This window comes from Limulus polyphemus, unplaced genomic scaffold, assembly GCF_000517525.1.
Source record: "Limulus polyphemus unplaced genomic scaffold, Limulus_polyphemus-2.1.2 Scaffold1025, whole genome shotgun sequence".
NCBI lineage: Eukaryota > Metazoa > Arthropoda > Merostomata > Xiphosura > Limulidae > Limulus > Limulus polyphemus.
The window spans coordinates 151,051-176,672 of NW_013666635.1; the positions used below are offsets into that span (position 1 = coordinate 151,051).

Consider the following 25,622-nt stretch of genomic DNA (forward strand, 5'->3'; position numbering starts at 1 on the left):
CTAATTTGACAGGTTTTTTACGTTAGTGTTTAATAACATAGCTTGACTAATTTGACAGGTTTTTTAACGTTAGTGTTTAATGGTATAGCTGGACTAATTTGACAGGTTTTTTACGTTAGTGTTTAATAACATAGCTTGACTAATTTGACAGGTTTTTTAACGTTAGTGTTTAATGGTATAGCTGGACTAATTTGACAGGTTTTTAATGTTAGTGTTTAATAACATAGCTGGACTAATTTGACAGGTTTTTTACGTTAATGTGTAATAACGAAGATGGACTAATTTGACAGATTTTTTACGTTAATGTTTAATAACATAGCTGGACTAATTTGACAGGTTTTTTTACGTCAATGTTTAATAACGTAGCTTGACTAATTTGACAGGTTTTTTTCGTTAATGTTTAATAACATAGCTTAAACATTAACGTAAAAAACCTGTCAAATTAGTCCAGCTACGTTATTAAACATTAACGTAAAAAAACTGTCAAATTAGTCCAGCTATGTTATTAAATATTAACGTAAAAAACCTGTCAAATTAGTCAATAACATAGCTGGACTAATTTGACAGGTTTTTTCACGTTAATGTTTAATAACGTAGCTGGACTAATTTGACAGGTTTTTTACGTTAATGTTTAATAACGTAGCTGGACTAATTTGACAGGTTTTTTACGTTAATGTTTAATAACATAGCTGGACTAATTTGACAGTTTTTTACGTTAATGTTTAATAACATAGCTGGACTAATTTGACAGGTTTTTTACGTTAATGTTTAATAACATAGCTGGACTAATTTGTTAGTTTTTTCTTTTTTAAAAAGAACAAATATGTAACGTATCCTTTGATAAGACTTGCTAAAACACTTGCACCTACCTCATTTCAGGAAATGGAACTTGAAAGAAACATAAAATAATTTGTATTTCTTACATCATCATGACTCTGTTCATTGTGTATTCATTAAAGTGATTCGTATTTTAATACGTAAAACACAATGAAACAGTTTATCAACTTTATCCTCAAAAATAGCAGTATTACAGTTTCACTTTATAAATAAACTCTATAAACTTTAGGGTTTCAATACAAGCGAAATATATTTTATTTTTCAAAAGTATTATTGTGCATGTGGTATTAGAAGTTTTGGCAGAATTCTAAACCCAACTAGCCATTCTCTTGTAGAAAACTAAGTTGTTAGTATATGTTGATATTCAGTAAGGCCAATCAAAATAACCTACGGTAACCTTGCACCTAATAACCTGCTTTAAAGCAGTCTTTAAGAATTAAAGATTCTTAAGGTAAGATGTTAAAATGTTTGTTTCCCGAAGTCAGGTATAAACGATTTGTAGCATAACCCACTAAAATTGTGTCACACTTTAATATAATGCGGACCATCAAACTCTTTTGAAACGTGTACAACTATAAAGAAATAAGTAAATGCAGAAAGAAATAAGAGCCCAGTAATTACCATTCTTTATTAAATTAAAATCCAAAGAGAGGCATACAAAATCAACTTTTTGGCAAATCAAGTAACAACCGCTAAGATTCAATTAAATGTTTGGTATATATATATACATATATATGTATGTACACATCACAGATGGATATGAATATGCTGTCAATGAAGAATGAAGCCCAAACGGCGGTGGTATGACGAATGATATATAATCAACGAAATATCGCGACAAAAAAGCGTTGATCTTTTAAGAAAACTCACTCTTCTTTTCCATTCATTCCCTCAATTGCTCTTAATTTTTGAATATTTTTGTTTCTCTAATAACTTTGTCACAAAATTACACACAGTATTTCACCAAATTAAGCTTGGACTTTTGGACTAACTAAGATTGAAAAGTATGGTATTTTGACATTAAGATGGCTATTTTTTATTCTGCACAACAAAAGGGACTACAATCCAGAAGAAATACATATACATAAAACTATAGGATATGTATATCTACACATTTTATACACTTGTCCTGCGAAATATTTGACCCAAATCAAAACAGGCTCTTTTAGTTTTCATTAAATTCATTGTCAATATACTGAAATATAGCTTTTTCTTAATCATAATGTTAAATTTATTACTTTCTAATACTTTTCTGAACAAATTAAATATATTTATTGAGCTTTAATGATATCACTCCTATTGACAAAGTTTTGAAACAATAACATTCAAAGTCGAGGGGAAAATACTTAAATAATTTTACAAGCATGAATACTTTCCTCACTTTATAAACAATCAGGTACAATTATTAAACAAGGTGGACTAAATTTAGTACAAAAGTATTCAGGTTATCAAAATGTGCACATACAATGCCCATATGTGTAGTAAAATGTAACAATCTTATATATAATTGAAATTATTTTCAAAAGTATACATTTCGGCAAAGGCATAGAAATTAACTTTGGTCCATTTTGAATGATCAACACGATGGCTAACACAGTCACTAAGGCATTATTCAGTTCTTCACTAGTGGCGTCATACAAACATTGAAGGTTAATATACCATAGCAAGCAGATTATTTAAGCTTTACAAGAAGTGGCGGGAGCGTGAGGAGACTATTCGACCTTTCACAAGAAGCAAGTAAAAAGTTACAATTTTTCAATACTAGTAAACATCTGGCTGAATTACTTTTGTTGAGGTATACACAAGAAGTAGGTTTCTGTTGCTAACAAATCAGTCTACAGCACAACAAAACTAAAATAACCCTTACTGTGATCTTTATGTTCTAAAAATTTAGGCGATAATGTTTATTTAAAATTTTCTCATCTTATCATGAAAATAACTGACCTTCTGATCTTAATCAACAGTCTTACAACATGTAACAACTAATAACGTTTAACCTTGTGAGATAGTTAAAAAATTACAATACTTAAATGTGGCTTACGCTGCACGTAGATTTATATTTAAAGCAACTTTATTTTTCGCAATCTTTTTACTGTAAAAAAGTAGTTGACGTTTCTACATGATTCAATAAAACTAAGCCTACAACATTTTCTTTCGAAACAAGAATAGTGTTCTTTTGAGTAAAAGTTTTATTCAGAATGTTAGAAGTTCATATTACTTTTAGAAATGGCATAAATATTATATTTAAAAAAATAAGATAATGAAATTCCATCCTGTCATTAATTAAAGCACTACTTTGGAAAAAAAAAAGTATACAAAGAGTTTGTTCTGAAGCCTAGCTGGTCATAAAGTTATTTTAAATCAATTCTTTGTTTAATAACTATTTTAACTAAATACTAATACTAGATAACTATTTTACATAATGAAAAAAAAAAGATCAGAAATTTTGGCAGAGTGTTGACGTAAGAACAATAAGCAAGTTAGTTCTCCAAATCGTTTGGCATTTTCCCGCTGTATAAAGCAAGCAGTTAATATAAAAAAATTAGTGAAAAGATCACGTTATATGGAACAAACAATCATAAGACTTGCAATTAGAGAAACCAGTTTCAACACATTCATGCGTCATCTTTAACATCAGTTAATATCATGTACGCTTGTTAATTAAAATAAGATAAAAATGCAAGATATTTTAAATTCAAATATAACATTTTATAAACTCATGTTTCATGAAATTGCCGTTATTGTCTGAATTTTGATTAACACAATATTTATGACAAACCATTTAAAATGAAACAACAAATTCAACTGTACTGAATGTTGAGTTGATTTTTGCAACGTCTCCAACAATAAACTTTCTTGAAAATGTTTACATATTAGCTAAATAAAATATCGCGGAAATTTTTAGAAATTCGGTGCCCCAGTGAAATAGTTTTTTCTTACCCAATAATTTTTCTTTATTTGTAGTAAATGAATAAAACACAAAGACAGCAAAGGATGAGGTTCGCTTCGCGAGAGCATTTGTTAAAAATCTTTAAAGAAAATATACGAATTAATCATTTCTACTAACATGTAAGAATATAAAAGTTATCTAACTCGAGTCACTATTCTTAGTTATTATTATTATTCTTTTTTGCTAATTAATGATTTTACATCATGATGTTCCAGATGAAGGAAGAACATTTTCACCTAATTTTGGAAATGATTAATCAAAAGATCGTGTAGCTACTGAGTGTCGCTTTGCATGAAGCGCGAGGTGATCAGAACGCGAGAAGCAGCGGTCACAATGGGAACACTTGAAGGGTTTCGAACCAGTGTGCTTTCGATAATGGCGGGTCAGTTCGTCAGAACGAGCGAAACGCCAGTCGCAGCCTTCCCAAGAACACTTGTACGGTTTTTCACCTGCAAGAAAAACAGTTTAAGAATAAAGCCTTTTGTGATAATTATAGGAAACTTTCCAAAATATGGAAAGAAATCCTGCGACAAAAATACACACTGTGTTTAAAAAGAAAAACTTTAAAATTTTCACAATCTCTTGATACTTTATCCGAAATGAAAAGAAAGCCTGAAAGAACACGTAATAAATTTTAAGTTATACTTTATGGTTTTATGAAAATGTGATTTGAAAATTGCAATAATCCAGTCATATAATTATACGGAATATAATTATAATAATTATACGGAATATAATTATAATAATTATACGGAATATAATTATGATAATTATACGGAATATAATTATCATAATTATGATAATTATACGGAAGAGTAGATGAAATTAGCATATATACTGAAGATTGAGCGCGTTATATTAAAACTGTATTGAATATGCAAATAAGCAAGTCTTGTGACAACTACATTTGATATAAAGCCATGGTGATTCTGAATGTACCTAAACCACATTTTGGTATTGTTTGGTGTTCGCAGATAGTGTGCTGCCACAAAAAAAAATTGGTCTATTATGGTAAGGGCAGGTAATAACCACTTCATATAGTCACATCACAAATCTATAGAAGAAAACAAATAACTAAAAGAAAAAAAAGCAAAGGTGATAAAATAAAGAAATTAGACTTTTAGAGAAAAATCACCTTTAAATCACTATGGTAGTAATTTATTTACTTGGCGACGTTACGAACTTTGTGGCTTTTTTTCAAGCGAGAAACAAGCCTGTCGGTTAATGACAATAGAAGAAGATAGAAGCCAGAAGGATTTTAGGATATGCTCATTTTCTGAGTGATTCCTTAATGAACCTTCTTATTACTGTATTCTAAATATGGTTGCTTATTAGCTATTTTGTACATGAAAACAGTAGACTTTTTTTAACCTCAAAGGTATTTAATTGACTGAAGTGCATAAAACAAAGACGACGTTTTTTAAAGGTATCGGATATTCAAAATGGCAATAGATACATCCAAAACACAACTACTGGCGTAGCTCACATATTCTTCTCGATCATATAGTTATGTCTCCACAGAGAGACACACTTTTTCTATTGTTTATCCTTCTTCTTTCTTCTTCCAAACACTTTTCAATCGACCACCATTCCTTGATTTCTCTGCGGATTGACTTGAAACTTGGTAGGATTATACTTTGGTTCAGTATGCTCAGACTCCTTTTAATTATTTTTTTATTTAGGCCTTTTTAATGGTTTTATGGGGTCAAAGGTAAAATAAACCAAAAATGTATATTTTCGGCTTCTGTGTAATCATACTTTAAGCAATCAAACGAAAATTGGCACAAATAAAAATTGTCATGCGCCCAACACATTGAACATAAAAAGTTAGATTTTCCCATTTTGAGTCTTTTTAGGAGGGCCATAGCTCAGAAAAAAAAGCATAATTTTGGGAATTTTGGTCAATTACCTGGCCATATTTTGACCAATTTACATGGGGTTTGGTACGAGGATACCATCTTGCAGGCCCCAAGCAGTGATACAGACAGTTTTAAATTTTTGGTGTCAAAATTGGCCATGCTTGGATTGCGTGGCGGAGACTGTGGCATTCCCCCACGAATATTGGTCTTTTTAAGTAGTTAGATGACCGAAAGGTCAACCATGATAAAAATCATGGTATAAATGCTAGCTCGACCTAATCTTCTTTTATTTGCCAGTGAATTAAACTGAATTCAAGAATTACAATTGTAAATTAGAAATAATGTGGGTATTAAAACTGAACAGTTATGTTACGGAGTATATAAATACCTATTTATTCATACAATTAAAAAAATTAGAACAGGTTTCTGTACTCAGTTACAAATCATGGATGAAAAGAATGTGCTAATCTTGAATTATACTGACTTCAATAGTTGTAGGCTAGGCCCAAGACATTCCCACTTGGCTTCCTTGATTGAGTGGATATCATGGATGAAAAGAATGTGATAATCGTGAATTATACAGACTTCAATAGTTGTAGGCTAGGCCCAAGACATTCACACTTGGCTTCCTTGATTGAGTGGATATCATGGATGAAAAGAATGTGATAATCGTGAATTATACAGACTTCAATATTTGTAGGCTAGGCCCAAGACATTCCCACTTGGCTTCCTTGATTGAGTTGATATCAGTGGCTTATGTGGCTTATTAAGTATGTATTCAAGCTAAGAAGTAAACAATTCTGGTCTCTTTTTTCTGTTAAGGGAGCTTGTTTGATGACGTAGAACTCTGAGAAGTTATAGTAGAGTTTAGTACAAGATGACCCATAGAGGTTGTTTGTTTGTTTTATAGCAAAGCGACATTGGGCTATATGTTGTGCTAACCGCAGGGAATCGAACTCTGAGTTTTAGCGTTGTAAGTCCATAAACTTACCGCTGTCCTACCGGGGGACAAACCCATAGAGAGAAAGAGAAGTATTTGTATTCAATATCTGTTCAGTTAGGGTTTCAGTGTTAGTGCCCGATACTTGTTATTTTATTGCAAGGCAATGTTATACCAGTCTCTTTGATTTGCAGTTAAATCAGATTGAATTACAACTTTTCTTAGCAAATATTATCAAGCCTCCTGTTATTGCGGTTTATAGTGACCTGTCTGTTGAATCCAAATCAGTATACCGTTACATTGATTAGTGTTTTCTAGTACAGTTCCTCACTGGTGAATTGTTGTGAAATTAGGGAGTTACTATCAAACAGTTTTATTTGTCATGCTTGTTACATAACTGCTTCCAGAAGTTCAGTGTATTACCATTATACTATCTTCAATTTTTTCCAGAACAGTTACCTGTTCGAGAACTCACGTGAATCTAGTGAATTACAGCTACAAAAGCTTGCATTATTCTAGAACGGTATTGATACTAACAATAGGCTAACTTGATAGACTGATGAGAGCGTAGACATAAGCATATATTTCATTATTCTTTTTCTGGTACGTTAATGTTAGTAGGAAAACTTAGTTTCTGGGGTTGCCATTATCTATGTTAATACTTTTGTTATGGCACTGTTTTTTGCTCATGTTTATTAATATTCTTCTTACAGAGGGATGCATACTTAAATATTTCAGGTGAAAATACTTTTTATAACTCTAAGTAAAAAGTTAAAAATGTTTTTCTAGCAGCTCGCAATTTGTGTTCTCTCTTTCTTTTCTTTAGTACTGCAGAGTTTATCAGAATTTTTATTAATCTTTAGGACTTGTGCACAGAGATGATCGCATTAGAATCATATTGACATATGAGGCCATATAAGCACCGCTTAATTCTTGTGTTTATGAAATTGTTTTAAACGTTCCTACATTATTTTGATCATACAATAATATTACTTTTTAGCCTCCTTATTTCAAACATGACATGACAAATGAGCCTCATGTCCATTAATACTTATCCTTAAACATTGGTTCCATGTTCCATTCTGGTGATCGCAAGTGAGCTGGATCCAACAGGTTAATTTATTAAAACCACACTAGGGGGGGGGGGTTCGATAAGATTTGAAAGACAAAGCTTAATGCAAGTCTGATTTCACCAGAAATGAAAGATATTGACATATTTACGTTGTTTCACAAGCAAACAACACTTTATATAATACAAAAAATTACACCCAAGATAAAACAACTCCTTGACACGTGCACTAGCGTGTGCATGACTAATGGGCGAAAGACAAGATCAAATATGGTCACAATTTTGCTCTGTAAAAACAGGATCAAAGTAAAGCTTATGTAAAACCAGACTTGCTCAGAATTATATACAGTTCTAAGCCATTTAGGCTTCCTAGGATGTCGCATCACCTAAGTCACCAGGCAAGACTCAATAACAGTTAACGAGTAACAAGCTCACCAATGTAAGACTAGAAATGTGAATGATATTATTGTTTGTATTCAGTCTACAATTGTGGTCTTACTTCATTCTTAATAAACGGAACTTTCATTTTGGCTTGTGCAGCTTTAATTTGAGAAGTAAGGTAATTAAACAGTCTAGATGGTCTTCCCCAAATCACTTGGTTATTATTATTGTTATTTTTGGTGGAAGTGGGAGAGTTAAGAACGTGTCTAAATGAGTAATGTTTTACCAGGAATAATTGTTATGACATGCAAAAGGTAGGTTTTAGTTTCTAAAGCGCTGTTAGCACTGAGCCAGAGGATGGCACAGGGTTAAGAAACTTTACTCACTTGTCCGAGTCTGGTATTTCTCTGTTTATATCACTAGTAAATAAATAATACAAAGTTTGAGTCAAACGATGACCTGTTGGTTCGTGTCATTACAATAGAAATACGTTCTGCATTTTAGGGCCATGACTATGTTATAAGGGTGACGGTGAAATCTCACTATTCGATGAGAATAATACAAAGTTTGAGTCAAACGATGACCTGTTGGTTCGTGTCATTACCATAGAAATACGTTCTGCATTTTAGGGCCATGACTATGTTATAAGGGTGACGGTGAAATCTCACTATTCGATGAGAATAACATAAAGTTTGTGAGATAGCAAATTCTATTATTTTTAATTATTATGGTTGTGTTTACCATTCATTTATTATTTCCATCAATCTATGAATTTTCAGGTGCATTAAAATGTTAACTCAACTTCTACATAATTATTTGTGTTTTGAGTAAATATGTATGTGTGTGTGTGTATGATGAAATTCACATCAGCTTCCCTTGTGGTGACGTACAGATACTATTAATGTAGCAGAAGGGTATGTAAATTAATGATCACATGATGTTGTACTCTCGTGACTTACTCTGTGAATAAATACCCTGCCAGAAGCTTCACTAAAAGAGAGAGAGTTAGTTGGTTATTGAAGGGTATACTTACTGGTGTTTGTCATTCAATATTGTTATTGAAAGTTATTGTTTGAATATTGTAATTGCTGTATATTTTTTGTGTGTGGAATTAGGTTTTTTCTTTCTGTTTTTTTCCCTGGTCCCATTATTATTGATGTATTAATAGTAATGTGAAGTACTGGCCAGGCAATAGTTTATTAACTGTCTTGAATTTATTTCTAAGTGTTGTTATTGTAAATAAATTGTGTTTTTGTTCATGAACCCTGATTGTAGCGACATGTTTATTTTAGATCGTTACAAGTTCGCGATGGGTGCTGTTGACCAACTGCCTTATCTATAGTCTATCAGTTCCAAATTAGCGATGGCTAACTCGGATAGCCTTTTGTTTAGCTTTGCAGGATTTTCAGAAAGCAACAACATATGATGTCAACTCGTACATCACATTTATTTTCCTATGCATTACGTTTATATATCACGCTACTACTCAGTGCGAACTTACTGATTCGGAGAGGCTAAGTTTTAAAATTAATGATCACATGATGTTGTAAGTTGTACTAGAGGCTAAGTTTTAAAATATGATATCGTGTAACGAAACTGAAGCCACAGGAAGTTAGACGAACAGAAACAATCACAGTAGCCATTCAACAAGTTCACTAAAGTTTTACTGTTATGTTAATAACGACAAAACAGGAACTTGATTAAAACTATTTGAAACAACTAGGTGATAGCAGCGATAAGACAGTTAACAAGTTTTGTGCAGGAGGCTTAACGTATAACACGCTGGGATGGTACAAAGATTGTTCCCCAGACGACAACAAATCGCAGCTGTAATGTGGCTTCTTCCCACGCTAGTAAATGTGTCTGTAGATGGAACATCTCGAGTATCATTACAAGTGTGCTTAATTAATAGTGTATTAAATAAAACATAATATAAACAATCAATCGTGCGATTAGACCTTTCTAAATTATTTTAGACATGATTTATACGGTACTAGTATGAGACCGTTTCTGTATCTGAACGTTAGGTATATGTAGGTGTGATAGTCCCTACATTTAACATACTTCTGCATTGAACTGCATAAGAAAATATACTGTAAGGTTTTTGTTTCGGATATTCGCGCAAAGTTACTCAAGAGCTATTTTCGTTAATCGTCCCTAATTCTCAACTGCTGATCAGCAGCATTCACCACTCACTCTTGAGCTACTCTTGTGTGACCGAATTGTAGGATTTGACAGTCTTCTTTATAACGCATCCATAACCCTAAAGTTCAGGAGCGCGATTATTATTATTATTATTTTCGGTTACAGGATGCAGATCCATAGTCCGGCACACTAATCACTGGTCGCACTCGGTCTACGCTGTAAGATTATTTCATTTTCAGCGAATACTAACAATAAATATCAGACATATTTTATTTATCTCTTTGAATATGCATATCTTACCGAAATAACATTCAGATGAAAACGAAGCAAATCGTAAGATTATTTTAGAATCGAGTCACATATCAAAGACAGGAGCAGAAAGGTTCTGTGCTACCTGGTGAATAAATTCATAAAACTGTTTCTGCATGCATTTCAATCCTAACTGTTCAGAAATGTCTTCATTGTTTGTGTAATCCTTGTACTCCTGGAAGAGAAATCTCGAATAAACGCTGTCTCGTTTCTCTACAACGATCCCGGCTAAAGAAACAGCCACTTGTACTACCAATCAATGGTGTTGGTGACAGAGGAACGGGAACCAACGATCTGTATTTACTTTCTTTGTGATAAAGGACAAATCACTCACAGTCAGTGTTAATAACAGTGAAAAATATTTATCAGCCATTTATAGGCAAGTATATAATTGTGGAGGCTAAAAGGAAAGAGAAGAACAAACTTTTATAGGCAAGTATATAATTGTGGAGGCTAAAAGGAAAGAGAAGAACAAACTTTTATAGGCAAGTATATAATTGTGGAGGCTAAAAGGAAAGAGAAGAACAAACTTTTATGATTACTCTGTTTAGCAGAACTGGAGGAAAAGATGAGGGACCATTTGTAATTTCTATGCAGTAGAAAGAGGCCAAACATATACTGAGCGCTATAAAGTCATGATGATGAACTACTAATTTGTATTAAAACTTCGTGTACTGGAAACTGCAAGGTGAAATGTGGATCAAACAGTGTAAGGTAGAAGTGTACTCAACCTCATGAACTTATTTTTGTATAACTTTGGCAATGAGGAAGAAAGGAGTGGACAAACTTCGCTATTTTACTTACTATGTAACGTTGGTAGGAGTAAAGTAATCTATCCTTTTTACTTACTATGTAACGTTGGTAGGAGTAAAGTAATCTATCCTTTTTACTTACTATGTAACGTTGGTAGGAGTAAAGTAATCTATCCTTTTTACTTACTATGTAACGTTGGTAGGAGTAAAGTAATCTATCCTTTTTACTGGCTGAATTAATTCCTCGTGATTTGATCTGCTTTAATTACTGAAGAATTTAATGAAAAATCAAAGTAATAACCTATGCTCAATCAGACATTAGGTATAATGAATTGATATGATATTTTTATTCAAACAAAACTAATCAGAAATTAAGATTATCTTTGTAAAGTTATAACAGCTATTTTAGCCAGAACGACAGCTCTGATGAACCCTCATGGTTGATGACTTTGTATACAGTTACTGACAACCAATAAATTGGCACTCGAGTTTTACTTTATCACGATATCTGAATTGTTGAAGTTTACATTACAGTTATGGCAATGAACCTAATGTGATATATGTGGTACATAGAAAAATAAAAAATAAAAGAAGGCGAACTTACCTGTGTGAGTTCGCTGATGAGCTTTGAGATGAGAAGACTTTGTGTACACTTTCTGACAACCAGAAAACTGGCACTTGTGCACTCGTCTCTTATCTGATCCGAGGTCCAACCGACATCTAGGTCGTGGAGAGCCGACGGGTTTGGTTGAGAATGCTGGGGACATTAATGTGGAATTTAAGAGTGTCGTCTTCTGAAAGACGTCTCCTTTTGGTCCTATCGACACTTGTATAGTGGAGTTAAATCCCAGACTTTGGGTGACTGGTTGCACAAACTCGCCATCTGGTGAGGACGGAGGAGAAAACGAGGCTTCTGATTTATTAACCATTTTCAAGACAACTTTTTCCGGTGATGCCGTAGGCGATAACACTTTCTTCCTTTTCAAGCTTTGAACATTGCTTTTAAAAACATTAGAAGTGTTTGGAACTCGAAAAACTTTACCCATTGAACTTTCACACGACAAAGAGCTTGAGACTGAATTAATACTGATATCAAGAGTGCGATCATCGATATCGAGGTCAGAGATACTAAGCCTATCTTCCCCACCACTGCTATTACCTGAATCGCTAATACTGGTTGTATTCTCGACCTCCCCGCCATTCAACAAGAGACGGTTCTCTTCCATAACATTCTTTATGGATGTATTTTGTTCTTTGGGGAGAGTAAAGAGGTCCCAGGGGCTTTTGAGGTCGTCGGGTAGAGGTTGACAAGGGTGCAGCTGGGGTTCTTCACGAAGATACCGCTCCATCTCCAGAAGGGTCTGAAACAGACAAAACGACATCTAAAAAAGTATAGAGATACTAAAATAATCCAGAAGCATCTTATTTTTTACATCTAATTCAGGACTGTAATCTTTAAATTACATGTGATGAAGAAACAGATGTAACGAGATCTGTATATTTTCTACAAGTTCAATTTATAATATTATACTAATTAAGCAATTTCGATTGAGTTTTACTTGTTTCATTTTATAGGTTGAATGGACAGGTCAAAGATTTCTATGGTTCAGACATAGCTGTTCTTTATTTTAAAATGCGGACCGGAGGGAAGGGAAACAGTCGGAAGCATCCGCCTCCTGAAGCAGTTAATACTAATCCACTAATGTAGTAACTACGGCTGAAAGTGTGAAACGTATTTGATAGCACTACATCTCGAATTTGAGACCCTCGGATACTCAGCCCAACATGTCGGACATTACGTCACTTACGTCACGCTAAGGCCATTTCAACTATGGTTGTGAAATTAGTTAAAACATACACGAAACATACCAAACATAAACAATTGTTTATCAAACGATTAATTCATTTACTATATTTATTTAGGTGTTATGATCTTGAACATGGAGAATATGAATCTAAGCACTAATTCGAAACACACACTCCATACATTTGTCGATAACACACCCACAAACCCAAAATCAAATAGAGAGAGACTTTCGAGTGCAAACATATGTAACAAGTAGAGACGAGTTTACTTTTATGATGAAAATTTTAAACGAAATATGTGGACTACTTTATTTTACGGTTATTATTTTGCCCCAAGATCAATCGATATTGTGTCTTTTAAGCAGAATGGTTGTGACTGCGGTATTTGAGAGAATTAATGATATGAAACCGACTTCATTAACATTAATATTTAACCAGGATGCTAAAAATATTTTGCATTTATATAGACAGTATGCTATACACAGATTAAGTAAATCTGCTGACAGCTACTTGTTGAAAAGTTACAATTTCGTTTTTTCTTTCCAGGTTATATATTATACGAGTGAAAGTAAAGAAGAATGTAATATGCCAACCACGCTATATCCAATGTCGACGAGGCCTTTCGTCCAATATCAGGGTTCAAGAAGCTGGTTGTTTTTTCGCTTAGATAACATAGCGGTGCAGATAATAACACTACCACACATTCTGAGTGATTACTATCCTGATATTAAAACTGAAAATATTTATATTGTCCCTTAAGTTTGTCTGTTTGTTTACAGACATTCACGAAAAGTTACACAAGAGCTATCTGCACTAACCGTCCCTTAAGTTTGTCTGTTTGTTTACAGACATTCACGAAAAGTTACACTAGAGCTATCTGCACTAACCGTCCCTTAAGTTTGTCTGTTTGTTTACAGACATTCACGAAAAGTTACACTAGAGCTATCTGCACTAACCGTCCATAGTTTTGAACTCACACTAAAGGGAAGGCATCAACTCAACAGCTGCCACGTTTCTAATTTTGAACTCACACTGGAGGGAAGGACCTAACCAACAGCTGCCACGTTTCTAATTTTGAACTCACACTGGAGGGAAGGCATCAACTCAACAGCTGCAAAATTTTAACTCTTGGGTGAAACGCATAGTGAAATTTTACCATCTTTTCATAACACACTCATAGCCCAAAAGTTTGAACCAGTGATTCTCAGGTTCATAGTCCTGCACGTTAACCACTCAGACATGTCTGGCCCCAGCCCTAAATGAATAACAATGTTTTTTTTTTTAATTATTCTATAGACAAGAAATACTGATGCTCAGATAACAAACATTTTACAAACGTTTATTTTTTGAATTAGTTCTCTAGTTGCCTGTGATGAGCGAAAAATACCTTATTAGTGTGAGAAACTGTCGTGGAGAAGATCTTGATCACCAACTGATGTGTGCTTCAACTTCAACTTCAAGTAAGGAGGTAAAAGGAAGGAATTGTTAAATTCAATAGTAGAAAATTATTAAAAGAATCTGTAAAAACGAAATTATTTTGGAGACAGCACAGTTGAAGCTCAAACACTATACCATGAAATATGTAAAATATACAAGAAAGCTGGAAAACTGTCCTGGATATCAGATGAAACGTTGACAGTTTCAGAACAGAGGAAGATACAAAAACAATATGTGAAGAGAATAGATAAAGTATGAACGGTCAAGTACTGGAGCTTGCATAAAGAAGTTAAAAAGACTAGCAAGAAGGGATAAGTGAGAATATTACGAAAATCTCGCTGCTAAAGTTGATCAGAAAATTATTAGAGGGAATAGCATGGAGGCAAGGGAAGCTTATACATTTATTCAAGAGATCAGTGGGAATAGAAGAGAGATGAAGAATTTGCCAGTTAGAGATCATAATGGAGTAAAGATAACAAGTGAGGTAGGAATTAAGTTAAGATAAAAGGAACACTACAAAGAGGTTTTGCATTGGATAAATGATGAAAATGGACAATCCTTGGACATACCTCCACCTCAAAATGAGCTGAATATAGACACAAATTAAATTAGTTTTGAAGATATATATATATATATAAAACAATCGGGAAGTTGAAAAACTGAAAGGTGCCTGGAACTGATGAGGTGAAATGTTTAAATTGGACAATAAGGAATGTAGATGTTCAATAAGATATGGAGGACTGGAGTGATACCCGATGACTGTAAATGGGGTACTTATTGAGATGCGAAAACTGCAGAGGAATCTTCTGTTGCTGGAAGTTTTAGTCTTATCATTCTAAATATAATATAGAAATAATTTGTACAGTAATGAAAGTGGGCGAGACAGATTTTTCAAATTTGAAAACAGGGTTCTAAAAAGAATCCTTGGAATTAAATTTATAGATCATGTATGTGTGCAACGTACGAGAGAAATGGCACAATAATGTTCTGCATTGATGACCTTATGAAGATGGCTAGATGGAAATAGATCTGACGTGTGATGCGCAGGGACAATGAAAAAAACAATGATCAAGAAAGAAGTTAAAAAAGAGACTTAATGTATGTACCTCAAGGAAGAGGTAGACCGACCGAGACCAACGTGCTTGGACTGAGTTAGTGGAGGCCCTTTGTGTCACTAGGCATGTAGGGTCTTAATAGTAGTAATAATAATAACTAGCAGAGACCCGTAAAACATTTCCGGCCAAATTAGTATCTTTATCGAAATAGTACTTCTTTAAAGCTAACATTTCTAGCACAATACAAACGAATTGTAATCGTAGACAACGAAATGTGAAAATACACTTGTATATAGGCATACTTTATAAAACTTTAACTTATGTTAGGCCTAAGTTCGATAAAAAGACAAATTAACACTGTAACCTGTGTACATTTTTTTGTTTTACTTTAGTTTAGTTAGAACTAAACTTTACTGTACTTAATATTATCGATAAATAAAGCTATAATGTGTTTGTTATTGTTTTGTTTTTAATTATGCACAAAGCTACACAAGGGCTATCTGTGCTCTGCCCACCACGGGTATCGAAACCCGGTTTCTAGCGGTGTAAGTCCGCAGACATACCGCTGTGCCACTGGGGGGGCTATAATGTTATTCTACGACCTAACGTCAAACCTTTTTTAAAAACTTTGATAAGTTTTTAATATTGTGTTGTACAAAATGGTTAGTAAAGTATATTTACATTCCTATTTTGTTGTTACTTCTTGTTTCATACAGCAATTGTAGCGACTTGATCACTGAGCTTTGCAGCTTTCTGCCGCAGGCAGACTGTTTGTCGTCGAGAGAATAATGCACATGCGCGGTTTTTCTTGGAGAAACATTATAACTACGCATACTTATGCAGCAGGTTCTCGGTCAGAAAGGTAACGGTCGTACATACAAACAAGCAGAATAATAGTTTATATAAAAGACTGCACTAAAAGCGTGAAAGGTTACATATTTACTAACCGAAAGTAATGTAAAGTACAATAGCTAAATTTTAATATAATACCATCAAAACGACATAAAACAAAACACTTGTTATATTTTATACTATATATTTATTAGAACCCTTTGCTTCATACAGACTGCAATAATAGTTAGGAGATTTCTAAGTTTCTAAGAAACACGTTTTTTTTCAAAGTATTTAAACTTTTTTATTGACACAGGACTGGAAAAATTCAAAGAAGTTGAAACAGTGATCCTTTTCATCAAGGCTTACAGTTTTGTGTTTTATTGTCATAATTATAACATCCTTGAGAAAGGAAATTTAAGCTGCCAGTTACAGGACAGAGTTGAAAAAGAAGGCGTAAGAAACACGTTGCAAAATTTCATATTTTAACTATATTCTTAAAAAGTAATACATGCTTTTTGGAGCTCGAACAAAAAAACCAACAAAAACACGAAATCCCTGAAAAAACAGTTAAACAGCGCTAGCAAAGTCATCGCTTTTGAAAATTACAGCGTGGAACTGTATACTATTTTAAATAATCTAAATGTATCTGTCAGTTTAAGAATTGTACAGACATCACACCCGTTAAACCATTACCAAATTGACATTTTTATCCACTGAACTTTTTGGGTTATTATCTGTTAGCGTAGCAGGAATGTAATATATTGTGTAAGAATAAAGTAAAAATAAGATCAAAATAAGTAATGAACGTAAGCAATTTTAAAACCATTGCGTTTTAAAGAAAAAGATACTAATAAAATAATTACGATTATGCCCAGGCAAGAACAAGATAATATTAGACAACTTGGGTCACGTGTTGCCGCCATGACAGTGCGTAAAATAATCAATCAATAAATTAGTATAGATGAGAAAGAACATGGTATGCCTGCATACCACACAGCCCCACACTAGCAGCGAATTAATTATATGGATGAAAAGTGGCTTCTAGTATTGTGATACCTGGATGATATTTTCGATAAACTCAGTGACCTTAACTTGTTACTGGAAGGTCGGAATAGCAATATTTTGCAGCTAAGTGACGGGTATACATTTTGTAAAAAACTTGTAATGTGGAAAAACCAATTTGAGAATGGAAACTGTAAAATATTTCCTTGCCTCATTGAATTCTCAGGTGGTTAAGGCGCTCGACTCGCAATCTGAGGGTCGCGGGTTCGAATCCCCGTCCCACCAAACATGCTCGCGCTTTCAGCCGTGGGGGCGTTATAATGTGACAGTCAATCCCACTATTCGTTGGTAAAAGAGTATCCCAAGAGTTGGCTGTGGGTGGTGATGACTAGCTGCCTTCCCTCTAATCTTAAACTGCTAAATTAGGGACGGCTAGCGCAGATAGCCCTCGTGTAGCTTTGCGCGAAATTCAAACAAACAAACATTGAATTCTTGGAAGAAAATGAGTTATATGAGAGTCATATTCGTGACATTGTTTCTGTTCTTCTCGGAAAACTTCAGTGTTAATTTGTAGATCAATTACAAGAATCAGATGGAGAACACTATTGGATCCGGAATCTATTGAATGGCAGCATAACTTCTCATCTGTCAATGACAGCTCAAGAAAAGCCCACAGAACTATCCAGTGATAAAACTCTTCAAGAAGAATTCAAGTCAAAACCTCTTGGGAATTTCTGGATGGAAGTTTGCAAAGAATACCCTAACCTGTCAAGAAAAGCAATGGCCATACTTCTGTCTTTAACATCAACATACCTGTGAGAGCCAGCTTATTCTGATCTGACAGCGATCTCCGAATTGATGTGCCAACATTTCAGCCAAGGATGGATCTCATCTTGTTCGTTGTTCAAGCCCATCCTTCAAACTACATTTGTGAATAAACTGAAACTGTTTGCCTTATGCTACGTAACATATTTTATTTCGTTTTATTTTTGTGACGATAACGCATGTTTAGAATGGGTGAGCCATGCTTGTGCGCCACTGATTTAGAGAATGCTAATTTTCTAGCAAACAGTTATCTCAGTAAAGTGCTTTCAAGAAATAAGTAAAAGTTGGAAAAACAAGACGATCTAATTTACACAATAAAAATTATTTTAGTATCATGTAAAGTGTGTAAACTAAAAATTTCCTTTTTTTATTTAATGCTACCTCATGTCTGAAACAAAATAGTTAATGTACCTCATTAAGCAGATCCCCCTTTGTTTAGTTTTAAATAAACACAAACAATATTGTACATGTTTCATAAGGTAAATGTCTAAGGTGAACTGTAGAAGTATTTGTCTGTTTGTAGTTAAGCACAAAGCTGCACAATGGGCTATCTGTGCTCTGCCAACTGCGGGTATTGAAACCCGGTTTCTAGCTATGCCACTGGGGGTCGTAGAGGTATTCAGAGTAAAAGAAAAGGTGATGAACGGTGTGGTGGTTTATTTTTTTTCGTGGTATATCAATACTGATGCCTTTTCAGAAATTGGGCTTATTACCCCAAATCTGTAATGGCGACTACAAAAATTAGCTGTCATTACCTCTGTAATTAATTACGACAACTACCCAACCGAGACAATTTGATGGCTACCTAATATGTCAGTTTCACTAGTTAGGTAATAACTTTCGAGATTCTGTGAAACTACACAAAGGTAGTCAGCTTAACAACTTTGTTTTCGGTGTAGAGACATAGTAAAGTGGGGCTTAATCAACTTTTGGTTTGTTTGTTCGCCTAAAGACATTTAATATACATAATGGACTATACAATAAGGTTAGAGACTCTGGTTCAAGGATAGTTTTACCTAACTTTGAATTTTGGACTAAATGGAAAACAACCAGCCGGAAGCACAAGCTGTCTGAAGAGGAATTGATGTTAGTCTTATAACACACCCATAGTTGAAAACACGGACCGTGTTCACCTTCTCTCGAATCCGAAACCCCGTGATCACAGGTCTGATAGGTTAAACACTAAGCCATTTAAACTATCGGCAGATTTAAAATACGCCAGAAGTGACGAATAGAATATCTTTTTTCACTTCAGACATCAAATGCTCCAGATAGGCTGTTAGCATGAGAAGAAACATACCGGGTTAAGGATATTGCAGAGTTCATTGGATTTCCCCAAGTTGGATAATTAACACGTTACATGAAAGAAGAACTGCTAAGAAGCTAATTGTAGTGTTTTGTAACTAAGATTTTTTAATGTTCGCTTCAGTTAAACTGAAGCCTTGATTTATTGATGTAAATATATAACTTGTTATCGTGGATATTAGCCTATGAAATCACCTAAGTCCAGTTCTAAGTTAGCTATTTTTATTTATTACATATTAAATACCGATCACTTTATATTCCAGGTTTATTCTGCTAATCTGTTGCCATCTTCAGCAAAGTCACGTGAAGGACTGAGATTCCATCCTGAGTCTTCCGGTTAGAAAAGCTGGTGTGCAATTCACTCGTCATCTAGTTCTTATAGAGTGGTTTACATTTCTTGGATTTTTGGATAGCTGACTTTATACTGTTTTTAGATTTTCTTTTCTCTCTCGTGTCTTCAGTGGTTATAGTCATATTTAAATAAAGGGATGTGAGCCAAACACAAAACAAAAAGAACATCCTACATCCACATAACTGATAAATAAGTCAATAAGACCTCTTGAAACTGTAAAACTAGTTTGTTGATCCATGTCCTTATAAAGGAGACCCAGGACAAGTATATAGTGCTTCAGCCTTTATAAAAAAGGAGACTCAAATCTCAGCTCCTGCCGTCCCCACAGAAATCTCCTCAGGACTTCCCTGGGGACAGCGGAAGGTTAACAGCGGATATAAATTGATTAGTGCATTCAATAGATACAAAGATGAAATAAAGTAATTAATTATTCATTAGGTTTAAGTAATTGTTTCGACTACTAATCATGGCAACAATTCATATCTGTTAATCACAACCTTACCGTGAGTATTAATACTTGGTTACTTTACTATTTATGAAACTAATTGCAAAGATATGGTTACCAAAAATGTATTCATTTCTTTTTGTTAACATCTGTTAATATTGTGGTACATATACACACTGGAAAATTTAATTGCAATATTTTTAAACAATTAACAAAATAAAAAAAAAGTCTTTATTGTTCCAATCTTTTATTAGAAAGTAACACTGGTGTAATAATAAACATGTGATGTAAAGCGCATGACTGAATCAGGAAATAGAAGTACACTTTCATTTGACAAACTGTGAACTCGCATGCACATGTCCCTGACATTGGATCTGCTTTATATACAAACCACGTAGTCCTTGTAATATCTGCATGTCGGGCTGAGCTTTTTAAAAGCTGAATACTGTACAAAAGTTATATAAAATGGGTCAAATAATCTCATACGTTATACAAGAAAGATGAGAAGGTCCTACGCGCTATTTCTGAAACGATTTTACTCTCGATCACAGCGATTACGGTACACAACCAACTGAAAATACCTCCCACGTTTATTTTAATTGGATACTAATTTATCTCAAAGGAATAAAAATCAATACTAACCGGATATATATATATAGAAAGAGAGAGAGAGAGAGACAGCACATCAATCTTCAAGTTTTGACTTCAGTATTTTAAAATATGACTCTATATAGAAAACAAACTATCTCAATAATGATTAAGTCAATTTTTCACAGCTTTTCTGTTCGTATAAATAGAACTAAAATGCTCTTAATAGTTTAGCTGAGTTACAAAGAGCAAGATACGAGTTGGTAAAACTGGTGCCTAATACAACATGTAATACAACAGAAGGGCTTTTTACCAACAGTTTAATAATGAGAACTAAATATCAGAGCCAAAACAATATGTTGCATACAAAACTCTAAGATACACAGAAATCTATATGTCTATGAGCACAGTTAATGGGCACTGAAACATCGACGAGTAGAGCATACTAGATATTTTAATACTAAAAATAAACGACTTTAAAACACACAAAATTTGATATTTTTCTTTAATTGGACAAATGTTTAGTGTTTTTAAGGTAGTTTATTTCCAGTATTAAAATGTCTTTTATACACCAATGCACACTTCAGAAATTAAATAATGGACTAGATATAGTTTGATGTCTAGCTTCCTGATACTTCCTAAACAAATGTTTCTCCTTTTATGTTTGACTAAAACGTTTTCAGTTTATTTGTTTTTAATAATGAATACATTATACAGGATATACTGAAGTACGAAGATAACGTTATGAAAAAACCCAAACATTCCCAGGGGTTTCAAAGATGTTTTTATCAGTTTTCAAGACAAACAAATACATATATATTACTTTTCATGTCTGTTTAGTTATTTATCATTTTATTTGTTGAGGGATTTCATTTACTGATTTCTTAATTACTAATCAGTTTCTTGTCGCATAACATGGTTAAAAATTTATGCTATCACGAATGGGTTTATTCTAAAAGATATAACTGTATTTATTTAGTTAACTATTTTAATTTCGAAACAACATGAAATAGGTCAAACGAACTTTATGAACTTTATCGTTACTGCAGGAAACGTTTATACAGTTATGAAGTTTAACTCTATGGCGTGTGAAGAGATTTTCTAGAACAGAAAACAAAATCACACTTATAGAAACGTTTTACTTTCCCTAACACGCCTAGCATCTGCAGAAACACTCTTATGTGATGACGTTTCTTTATTTTAACCTGGATCAAAACACAAACATTTAGGCAACATACATCTAAAATGTTTTATAAATCATTAACTGGTCACCTATTTCTCTTCCTTTTAGTTGAGTAGTCTATTAATTAGGTCAACAGTACACACTTTACCTTTGATGCTGTTGTAATCTAGGATCATTACTGGCTTTTTAGGTTGTCTTGCACAATACTGTTGTAATATAGGATCATTACTGGCTTTTTTGGCAGCTATACAGTTATCAGTTTTTGGGCGATCTTGCACAGTACTGTTGTAATCTAGGATCATTATTGGCTATTTTGGCTACTGTATGTTGTCAATTTTGGGTGGTCTTGCACAGTACTGTTGTAACCTAGAATCTTTACTGGCCTCTTGGCTACTGTAGTGTTGTAATCTAGAATCATTACTGGCTTTTTGGCTACTGTACTGTTGTAATCTAGGATCATTATTGGCTATTTTGGCTACTGTATGTTGTCAATTTTGGGTGGTCTTGCACAGTACTGTTGTAACCTAGAATCTTTACTGGCCTCTTGGCTACTGTACTGTTGTAATCTAGAATCATTACTGGCTTCTTGGCTACTGTACAGTTGCCAATTTTTGGTGGTCTTGCACAGTACTGTTGTAATCTAGAATCTTTACTGGCCTCTTGGCTACTGTACTGTTGTAATCTAGAATCATTACTGACTTCTTGGCTACTGTATAGTTGTCAATTTTGGGTGATCTTGCACAGTACTGTTGTAATCTAGGATCATTACTGGCTTCTTGGTGTACTGTTGTCAATTTTGGGTTGACTTGTACAATACTGTTGTCAATTTTGGGTTATCTAGCACAGTATTGATAAAGTAGCACATCTACTTTCCCTTCTTCCAACAATATGAAGTTAAAGCAGCAAGTTCATTGAATACAGTTTTAGTTTCGAATTCGGCACGTTCCTTTAAAGAGACCATTGCAAACGTTTGCGTCAGTTTTTTGGTTTTTGTCCAACAATTTCTTGGCCAACTCCATACTCGTAAAGAATCTATCGCCGGTTTACATTGTGTTTATTACATTCTAACCCTTGAATCATGTCCAGTACACCATTTTTCCTTAGTTCTTGGACGCCCTTATTCACTTCATAAATACACTTGAATAATATAAAGATAGAATATAACTATCACAAAAACCCCAAAATTGTAATGCCATACTTTCCAGGTTTTCTTGGACTGAATAGTTTCAATGAATGAATAAGTCCTTAACAACAGTCACATTTTATGATGGTATATAACACTACTGTAGAGTCTGCACCCATTCACTAAAGGTACTTTTTATAGGATCAAATTTTTCCTTTTTCTACATTTGTTCTGCAGTATTATTAAATAGAAAGCATCTTGAAATTTGACGAAACCTGTTACTGTCAATTGTCGTGAAAATTGTATCGATTACAAAGATGTTCGATTGCTTCATTATTTTTATTTATAAACACTAATAGCGTTATCAAACCGAATAAAACTTGTAGTTCGCTAGAATTCTTCCATTTTTCTTCCAATATCCTTCCTTATCTGTCCATTTCAACGTTTCTTCTTCGTCGTGAATAGATTTAATTCAAATAACGTTGTTTCAGTATTTCTTATTACATATTTACTTGGACCTAGTGTTGTTTTTTGCAGACGATCTTCGTTCAGTTGAATTTTAAATCACTTCGTTTCGTTATTTTTTTGACAAATGCACATCCAGTTCTCCATCAATATGATCGTAATTTTTACTAACAGTTTAATTTTCATCTGAACTTGTATCATTAACATTTTCATCAACAGAGAAGTGACCTCTAGTTTTATTACTTGATGCAAGATGTCATCACTGCTAAGTTTCAAGAGTTGTCACTAAGATTTTGAGATACTGTACTTTGTTTTGGAGAGTTATTTAATATTGAATCATCCTGCACTGTATAAAAGTCTCGTTCTTCTAGTGTGATATTTTTTTCTAGATTTAGCATTCTTCCGATCATTTCGCTAATAATTTTGGAATTAATAAAATTAGTTCCAGGGCCAAAAGTACGGGAGCAACAATATGTGGCTCATGTCATGTACTTTGATACAAAACATTAGAAGGATAGCACAATACTTCATTGTGTTATAAAGTAAATTCATTTGTTTTTGATGCCAACATTTTTATTTCATTTGAATGCCTTCCATACAATTCAGCCAGTTCACTGCACTATCTTGTACTTCTAATAAACAATTATTTATTTAGGAAATATTTGTGAGACTTCTAATCGCTCGATGCTGAAATAAAAGCAAAATCGTATATATAGTTACTGTCAAGTGAAAAACGCCCCCACGCCTGAAAGGGCGAGCATGTTTTATGTGACGGATATTCGAACCCGCGACTCGCAGATTCCCTCTAATCACCTGGCCATGCTAGGCCTAGCATCAATGATCTCGAATAAACTATACATTAGACACCAAGTATGAATGTTCCAAACAGTTATACAAAGTTTGTTAGTAAAGCTAAGCGGTCTTGGATGAGAGATATGACTATTTGTCTTATGCTTGTTCTGGTGTAGCAAGAGATAACAAACACCCAACATCCGAAGCGAAGCAACAGTGTGTGAAAGAGAGAGACTCATATAAAGGTACTATCCATACATACATTAACTTCAGTATTCATAGTTTACGTGGTGGGAAATGTATTGACGTTAAGATTTTCACTTAATAAAAATCACTCATTTATCGGTCAATAGTTTTATGTATATATTATAACTTTACTAATATAATATCTAAAAATATTCTCATTGTAATCTCTACTAATACTATTATTTTTGTCATACAGGTCTAAGACTATTCTTAATGCTTTATAGAGATATAAAAATATTCTCACTGTAATCTCTACTAATACTGTTCTTTTTGTCATACAGGTCTAAGACCATTCTTAATACTTTATAGAGATATAAAAATATTCTCACTGTAATCTCTACTAATACTGTTCTTTTTGTCATACAGGTCTAAGACCATTCTTAATGCTTTATAGAGATATACAAATATTCTCACTGTAATCTCTACTAATACTGTTCTTTTTGTCATACAGGTCTAAGACCATTCTTAATGCTTTATAGAGATATACAAATATTCTCACTGTAATCTCTACTAATACTGTTCTTTTTGTCATACAGGTCTAAGACCATTCTTAATACTTTATAGAGATATAAAAATATTCTCACTGTAATCTCTACTAATACTGTTCTTTTTGTCATACAGGTCTAAGACCATTCTTAATACTTTATAGAGATATAAAAATGTTCTCACTGTAATCTCTACTAATACTATTATTTTTGTCATACAGGTCTAAGACCATTCTTAATGCTTTATAGAGATATACAAATATTCTCACTGTAATCTCTACTAATACTGTTCTTTTTGTCATACAGGTCTAAGACCATTCTTAATGCGATATTTTTCACTATTCTCTATATTTACTGTAAGTAATAGTTTTCAAGGTAAGAACACCTACTTAAAATATCAGTGTCATCAAGAACAGCAATTCTCAACCGCTTTTTTT

The 25,622-nt window shown here is 33.5% G+C and overlaps 1 protein-coding gene across 2 annotated transcripts in view; it reads right to left on the reverse strand.

The window, feature by feature from the left end:
* Positions 1 to 1,436: 1,436 nt before the first annotated feature.
* The window catches only part of LOC106461757 (Krueppel-like factor 6), a 115,450-nt gene continuing 91,264 nt past the window's right edge, over positions 1,437 to 25,622 (reverse strand). Inside the window, exons 2-3 of one of the 2 annotated variants that reach the window (XM_013921604.2) lie at positions 11,847 to 12,603; positions 1,437 to 4,236 (exon numbers count right to left, since the gene is read on the reverse strand). In XM_013921604.2, coding sequence (XP_013777058.1) covers positions 4,040 to 4,236; positions 11,847 to 12,603 — 954 coding nt within the window. In that variant the 3' untranslated portion in view covers positions 1,437 to 4,039. Of the gene's footprint in view, positions 4,237 to 11,846; positions 12,625 to 25,622 lie in introns of both variants that reach the window. The other variant, XM_022388791.1, reaches the window with a different exon arrangement.